The sequence below is a fragment of the Cyanistes caeruleus genome, chromosome 26 (assembly GCF_971803275.1).
Source record: "Cyanistes caeruleus chromosome 26, bCyaCae1.hap1.1, whole genome shotgun sequence".
Classification (NCBI taxonomy): Eukaryota; Metazoa; Chordata; class Aves; order Passeriformes; family Paridae; genus Cyanistes; species Cyanistes caeruleus.
In genome coordinates, this window is record NC_141726.1 from 6,201,238 (window position 1) to 6,209,051 (window position 7,814).

A 7,814-nucleotide genomic window follows, 5' to 3' on the forward strand; every position below is an offset into this window, starting at 1 on the left:
CCACTGGAAGAGGCTGGTGGTAACAAGGGATGGGCTTGGTGCCACAAGGCTCCGTCCCAGAACTCCTGTGGCCAAAGGGATGTCTCCCAGCTGGTCCCTGATGCCTTTTCCCTGGAAAATGTTCCCCACTGTGAGTGGAAGCCCCACTCTGCCATGGAGCAGCCTGCAGCATCCAGACCAAGCCAGGGAGCTCCTCCAGCCTTAATTAAAGGTCTTTAACCACCAGTCAAGTGACGGATGAGCAGCAAGCCATGGTTATATCCCAAGCTGGGGCTGATGGATTTGAGATATATACTGGAATTTGGTGAGGGATCTTGGACAACCTTGAGGCTCAAGCTGGGGAGCTATAAACTTGAGAAAGAGGTCCAAGACCCACCTTAGGAAACACTCTGTGCTGCAGAAATAATTCACACCTTTATTACTCTGGCTGGAAGGGTTCTTCCTCGCTCCTCTCTCAACCATCTTTCCTGGGACATGGTGCCTTCAAGTCAGGATCGATGGTCACAGAACAGAGGGACACAGTGCTATCCCAACAGCATCTGGACATGCTGCAACCACCCTGTCCCCTCCGTGTCCTCCTTCTGTGTGCACTTAGGTGAGGAAGAAGGTGTTTGGGTTAAAACCTGGCTCTCTGCCTCCCTCAGCTCCCAGGCACAGCCCCATGTCCATGGAGCAATGTCTCTCGTGCTTCCAAATCATCCGAATCCAGATTTCTCTCAGGGAAGGACATGATGCCCAGGCTGTACCAGTCTCCCTTTCCAGACACGAGTCTGTCCCCAGCACACCCCAATCAAAGGGCAGGTATTTGCAGGAAGAACCATTGAATTCACAGGACCTTCTCGAGTGAGCTTGACATTGCCGGAGGCTGGCTCCCCAGGATGTTTGAGGGAGCCCAGTGCAAGGGAACAAGGAGCTGGGATTTAAGGACTGGTTCCACCCTGACCCCTCCTCCCCACTCCAGCTGCCCAATGTGGTGCCACAGCATCTTGTCTTGTGCCATGCTCCCTCCAGCCCAATCGCCAGCAGCATCAGCAGAACTGCAGGAGAAGCAGAGCCCAGGGCAGGTGGTAAGCCCTCACCCAGCTCTGCCACCCCTGAGAGCTCAGAAAGGGTTGGATTGCCCAGAGCCTCTCCCCAGATGGTTACAGACCTTCCAGCGGTTTCCACACTCGTTGCACAGCACGAATGTTGTCATGGGCTCGTCAGCGCTGCGTGTCTGTACCTGCAGGGGAACAGCACCAGGTCAGTGGAGACCTTTCTGGCGTCCCCCAAAACCAAGGTCCCCTAGGAACCAGGCCTGACCTGGTTGTACGTGCAGTTCTTCTTCTTGCACTTGCCACACTGGAAGAGGTCGGTGACAGTGCCACCTGTCTTGGCCATCTGGTGCTCGCGGATGGCCTCCTGGGTCATGGCATTCCGCAGCTTCTTCAGCTCGTCACTGGCCATCTCCTGCCACCAGCATTGGGCCGGATGGGTCATTGTGGCCATGGCTTTGCTCACATCCAAGTACCACAGTCCAACACTTTCCCCATCCTCTCCCAAAACAGGATTAATCCTGCTCTCTGCTCTTGCTGGAGGGCTCAGACCCATCCAGATGAAAAAATCACCCCATCCTCATACTAAAACTGTGTGATGGCTGTGATGGGCTGGGGGTCTGCAGGGCTCTGAGGGGACCCAGCAGTGCTGCCAGCTTTCTCCTAAAAAATTCCCTGTGCCTCATTCAGCACTGAGGTGGGACAGGGAGGTGCTGGGACAACCCCACTATGGACAGCACCAAGCCAAGGCCCAGCACTTGGGCACCACAGACACAGCATGGATGAGATTCATCCAGGGGCAACAGCCTCATGCACCCCACTGCCTACCTCAGCAGTCATGCGGGCGATGAGGCCAGGCTCAATGGCCCCACACAGCACATTCCTCCGCAGACTAGGGTTCTTGGGGTCCTTCAGGTTGCTGATCCTGCTCCGGACCCGGTTGCGATACTTCATGTCTGTGCTCTTCAGCTCCTGGAAGATATGTGGGGGTCTGTCAAGGAATCAAGGTGGGGACATGCTGGCTTGGGTGCTGCTGTCACCAGGGCTGATGGTCATATGGAGGTGGCTGATCTCAGTGGGGCTCTCCTCCCTGTGGGAAGTGTTCCCATCCTTGGCTTTAAGAGGAAGAAGCACAGCTTGATATGTGGGGAAAAAAAATGACTTTGAATTGCCTTGGAATGTTTAACATCCAGGGGCTCAGGGACTGTCACCAAGCTTTGTGCTGGGACAAAAGCTCATGGTGCAGAGGACCCAGTCCACTCCCTCCTCCCAAAGAGCATGGATATGGACAGGTTGATGTAGCAGCTTTGGGCACAAAGTCTGGGATGCACCAAAAAGTGCACCCAGGAGGGGAACCACCCTGGGGTTGGTCCTGGTCTCAGGGGGCTGCCAGGAGACCCCCCAAACTTTGAGCTGGGTGTGGGCAGAGGTGGCATCCCTGCCAGCATGGCACAGCCTGGACATTGTGACAGACTGGTTCTGTCAGGAGACACAGGCACCTATAGCAGGCTCACGGAAAAACCTTTGGCTAGGTTTGGATTTATTTCCCCAGGGATGAAGGCAGATCCCTGACTAGAGGGGACTGGGGGGACACACAGACCCCCACACGAAGCCAGGTGCTCAGGAGATGCTTTGCTCAGCATCAGCCTCAGCTTCAGCCTCAGCTTCAACATCCTCTAAATGAGGTCTGGGCTCCCTCTGCAGGCAACGAGCACGGCGGGGTCTGTCACCCTCTGTCCTTGTCCCTGTCACCCTCTGTCCTGTCCCCAGCAGTGCTCTTGAGCTCACGTACGCCCCGCCCCCCAGCAGATGGAGCCTGGGGACCCTTGGCCCTCCAAAGGATATGGTCTTCAATCTCCGATGCCATCTTCTCACAGTTGACACTGAACTCCTTGTAGTCATCTAAAGGGTAGAAAGGCTAAGGGGTGACTTTCAGGTTTGAAACCAGCCACAGGTCTCACTGTACCTCCCCCCAGAAATCTCACCTCTCCCCCTGTACTTACCCCAGACACACCATCTCTAAAATACCTATTTTTACCCATCTTGAATCTTACAAAGATGCATCCTCACACCCAACCCCTTGTCAGAGACCCTACCAACCTCCTTTTCTTTCCTTCTCGGACTGAATACTCCGATCAGGACTGTCCCATAGGAGGAACAGCTGAGTCTGGGGTCCGGCACCCTCAGAACTGCTCACCATCCATGCGGAGTGCAGCCGTCAGCATTTCAATGCACTTGTCCCGCACCGAGTCCCCCGTGAGATAGCAGGGGGCCAGGAAGCAAGGGCTGGGAGAGAATGAGGGGCTGGTGGGGGTTCGCGGCACCTCTGGTTTGGCCTTGCTGCTGTTGGCTCTGCAGGGGCACATGGAGGAGGATGGGCAGGCGGTAGAGTCCTGGCACAGACACAGAGACCTGCCAGGGTTCCTTGGAAGTGGAGTGGGTCTCTCCTACCTTTCCTCCTGGCTGTCACTGGAGTTTCTCTGGGAGCTGGTGGGAGCTGGAGAGAGGCTGATGCCCACAGAGGCTCTCCTGGGAGTGACACAGTGGGTAGGACACCAGAGATGGGGCAGGCAGGACAGGGGTCAGGGACTGGTGCCAGGACCTCAGGCACCAGCACATCGATGAGAGCGCTCGGAAGCCAATAGGAATCTCCCCAGGGAAGGATTTGCTCTTCCCAGGGAATATCCCAGTGCTGTGGCAGGATCAGGGCTCCCAGACACTTCTCACCCCTTCCATGGTCAGGGCATGCCCAAGGGGGATCCTAAAAGCATCCCCAAACTGCCCAGGGTCACCCCCTCCTTACCTCTCCCCTAACAGTCTCTTCTGTGGGGAGGAAGAAGAGGAGATGGTTGAGGACCTGGAGTCAGCAGAGGCTCTCCTGGTAGAACAAGCCCCATGTCAGAGGGCAGTGACTGGGACAACTGGTGGGTCCACCCCGCTAACCACATCCCAGTGAGGGGCTATGGTCTGGCCTCTCCCATCTTCACCCAGAGCAGCACCCACCTCTCTTTCTTGCCATCCAGAAGTGATTTCTTGGAGGATGCAGTGTGGCTCCAGCCATCACTGGACTCTCTTCACCACGGAGGCCCAAAGGGAAGGAGAGAAGCTCTCAGCCCAGCATACTGTGGCAACCTGGGAGCTGGATCCTGTCCATCTGCATCCCCCATCCCTGAGTCCCACCCCAGGCTGCCAGTGAAGCCTCCCCTGGACTGGCAGCACCTGGCAGAGCCTGGCATGAGGGTCAGGGTATCAGGTACCTCTCCGGGCTGGAATTGGCAGAGTGGCCCTGGGTGGTGGTGGCATGAGAGTCACACTTGCTGGACTTCCTAGGGACAGAGAGCAGAGGTCAGATAAGCACTGTTCAAACTGATCTCATGCAAGGAATAATTAGTTTTAGAGAAACTAAATGGGAAAACAAATGGCCACTTCTCCAAAAACTGCCCTGGTGTTGTCCCAGAGGCAGTTTGTTCTCCAGAGGTGCTGCTGGCATCCATGGGTAGGCAGAGATTGATAAACTCTTAAGGCCCAAGCAGAGGGTGGTCTCATATTGGCCCTGGTGTCTCCTGACAGCAGACAGGAGCTCTCACCTCTCCTTGTGCTTGTCAGCTGTATTCTTGCTGTGCTTTACCCCTTCATTGGGGCAACGAGAAACATCCAGCCCCTTCTTCTTCTCCTTGTCTCCATCTGTGTCCTTCTCCTTCTTGCCATCTGCATCCTTCTCTTTTTTTGTGGTGGTGGACTCTGGGGGAAGGATTTGGGTGTCACAGTCACAGCCCAAACCAGCACAGCGCACCAGGCATCCTGGGGTGGGTAATGATTGTGGAGATGCTCGGCCCTTGGTGGGGCACACAGTGATTTACACCAATCTATCCTGGAGTGAAAACAAGTCCTTGGAAGATCTGGGTTACAGGTTATAGGAGCCTGCACATCCTAGCTCTGGACTGATTCCACTCCATCCACCCTGAAAGCATTGGGGCTTGAGGTGCGGAGATGCCCCAGGGAGGGCTGAAGCTTTGGGGGGTTCTCGCCCCACCCAGCATCACTCACCCAGAAGCCGCTTCCAGTTTTTGATGAGGATTTTGGCTGAGGCTACCACCTCTTCATCCGAGCAGTGTTTCCGCACTGAGTTCACAGCCACTCCGATCCTTGTGGTCTGGGGATGCACACCAGGGACACATCCTTAGGGATGTGCTGGCTGGCATTGGGCACAGGACAAGCTACCCTATGCGGTGTCCCCCCACCCAAACCCCCTCACCTGGAGCAGCTGGATGGTCATGGTGTAGCCAGAAAGGGACTTGAGAAGATCCAGTGCCCCTTCCTGCAGCAGGGAGAAGCCATGGGAGCCCTTGAGGAGGCACCAGGCAGCACCGGGAAGGGCATGACAGAAGAACCCAAAGCAGCCCTGGGCTGCTCCCTGGGATTGCCTGACCCTCAGTGTCAACACACTGATAGGAAAGTCCCACACCCAAATTCTGCTGGACCATCCCAGCACCAGGTCAGGTCTCCAGCTGGGTAGCAGGAGCTTTTCTTAAAACTTGGGAAAACCTCATATGCAAGAAAAACCTGGTGGGAGCTAGGGACAGCTGGGGGATTCCCCAGTGTCCCCTACCCAAGGGTGAGAAGGTCCATGGCACACAAGCCCCAGTATTTCATCCTGACACCCTGTAGTGGCAGTTGGGATAAAGATAGTCCAGCATGGAGCCTTCCTCCTCCTCCCTCTCCTTCCTCTTCCTTCTTGTCCTTGCTATTTTTAGAGCCCCAGCAGCAGACACCAGCTCCCAGGTATCTCCCCCCGCCTCAGGACACAGTTCCATGGACTCCCACCATGAGGGGCTGCATCACCCCCCCCACCCCCGTTTGATGGGTGCAGGGACATTCTTGAGCTGTAGTCGGACCCTGGCTCTGTCCCATCCCAAAGTGCAGCAGGAGAGGTATGGAACACCCCTGTCCCTTGACCCCCTGGGTAATTCCTGGAAGCAAGCAGAGCCATGGGATCTGGTTTGATACCATCCCAAAAAGCCACTAGATCCAGAGAGACAGTAGTGCCGCACCCCCAGCTAGGAGCCTGCACCTTGTCAGGGCAAAGGCCGGTGGAAATAGTCAAATATTAACTCTGAGGGATGGGCTTGGCACACATAACTGGTTCACCAGGATCCCCAAATGGATCCTCACTTGGCACAAGGGTGGAAAGGCTGGACCCCGGCTTTCCCAGCACACAACCACCAAAACCACCCAGGAAATAGTGACTGACCCATTCCCCTCCTTTTGCACACTTGTGCAACAGGCAGGGCTGTGCTGGCTACATTCAGGGTGCTATATCCCCCAGCCCAGAGCTTTTCCTTGCTTGTACATGAGCCTCTGGCCCTGGCCCTGATCGGGTGTTGGTGCACAGGCTGGGGGCCAAACACCTGTCGTCCACAATCCAGCACTGCCAAGTGGCTTAGAGTTGCCACCCATGGGACAAACCCCCCCCCTTACCCCCAAATCCCAGTGTCTGAGAGCAATGGGGTACAGGAGAGTCCCAAATTAGAGGCAAAATTAAATTCCCTGGGTGCTGACTACAATGTCCTGAGGTTGGGGTTGGGTAACACAGGCAGCACCCCTTAAACCCACTAAGTCCCTCCAGGGACAACACAAGCGGTGTGAAAAGCGCCCCCCCTCCTTTCCCAAGCCTCACAACAGCATTCAAACATGCATGTAAACCAGCACGTGTTCAAATAAGCATGTGTGTAAACATGCACACCTACAAATACATATGCGTGTAAATAATGCACGCCTGCAAATACGTATGTGTGTAAATATGCACAGACGCCCCGAGGAGCTCGGCCACCTTACCGTGCTCTTCCTGGCCACCATCTTATCCAGTTTCTTGGCAATACGGACCAGCTCCTCAGTGGGCCCCATGGCGGGGGCTCCAGCGGAGCGGGACGCTGGCTGCGGGCACAGCTGGGCACTGCTGACATGGGGGTCCTGGGCAGCCAGGTGGGAGGGAGCAGAGAGGAGGGGGAAAGGGGGGAAAGGGAAGGGAAGGGAAGGGAAGGGAGAGAAAGCAGAAAGGAGGTGGGGCTGTCCCAGCCAGTTATAAACTCCTGCCAGGAAAGCGAAATAGCATGGGGGAGGGCTAAATATAGCAGAGAGCCACGATTGCAAGAGCCAGGGAGGCGTGCGTTGGGGCGCTCCAGGACTCACAGCTGTGTCAGCTTTGGGGAGCCCGGGCCACCGAGAGACGGGGCCCAGGATGGCGCTTCGTCATCGGGATGGCTTAGCCAGGGACTCCCAAGGGGAACGGGTACAGTGCAGTGTGCTGCAAACTCTGTTTTTCCTAAAGTTGGTGTCCTGCAGCAACAAGATCCCTGGGGGAATAATCTTTATACTCCTCGTATTGGAATGTTCCAAGATATGTGGAATTTCAATATATAGGAATAGTTCTTATCTTGAAGTACTCCACATATTGGAGTATTTTGGTACTGAGAATATCCCATCCCTGGAAATGTCCATGGTCAGGCTGGACAGGCTTGAAACAACCTGGTCTAGTGGAAGGTCTCTATGTCCGGGGATGGAAGGAACAATCTTTAAGGCCCCTTCCAATATTCCACGATTGTGCAATGACAAATGACACTCCAACATGTTCCACAGGCATTGAGGTGAGCAGAGCCCTGCCAGCTGATAGTGTGCCAGCCTGAGGTAGGAGCCAGGAGCCCCTCAGGCCTGGCTGGATGGGCAGCAGTTTGGGGCACAGACCATTGGGATATGTAGGCGACACAAACCTTGCCAGCCTCA

The 7,814-nt window shown here is 55.6% G+C and overlaps 1 protein-coding gene across 6 annotated transcripts; it reads right to left on the reverse strand.

Annotated features, from left to right (window-relative positions):
• Window positions 1–395: 395 nt before the first annotated feature.
• On the reverse strand, window positions 396–7,170 carry TCEA3 (transcription elongation factor A3). Of its 6 annotated transcripts, none has more exons than XM_023941085.2 (14): window positions 6,870–7,130; window positions 5,290–5,352; window positions 5,082–5,187; window positions 4,622–4,775; window positions 4,292–4,360; window positions 4,038–4,106; window positions 3,838–3,912; window positions 3,486–3,563; window positions 3,232–3,386; window positions 2,880–2,936; window positions 1,863–2,017; window positions 1,303–1,449; window positions 1,151–1,222; window positions 396–1,037 (listed from the first exon to the last, which is right to left on the reverse strand). In XM_023941085.2, the coding sequence occupies exons 1-14, from the start codon at window positions 6,936–6,938 to the stop codon at window positions 1,029–1,031; spliced, it is 1,278 nt and encodes a 425-aa protein (XP_023796853.1). In that variant the 5' UTR covers window positions 6,939–7,130; the 3' UTR covers window positions 396–1,028. The 6 variants fall into 6 exon arrangements, with proteins under 6 accessions (XP_023796853.1, XP_086719317.1, XP_023796854.1 ...); XM_086863191.1 differs by having other exon boundaries at window positions 1,863–2,012; window positions 2,875–2,936; XM_023941086.2 differs by lacking the exon at window positions 5,290–5,352 and having other exon boundaries at window positions 6,870–7,170.
• Between the last annotated feature and the right edge of the window lie 644 nt (window positions 7,171–7,814).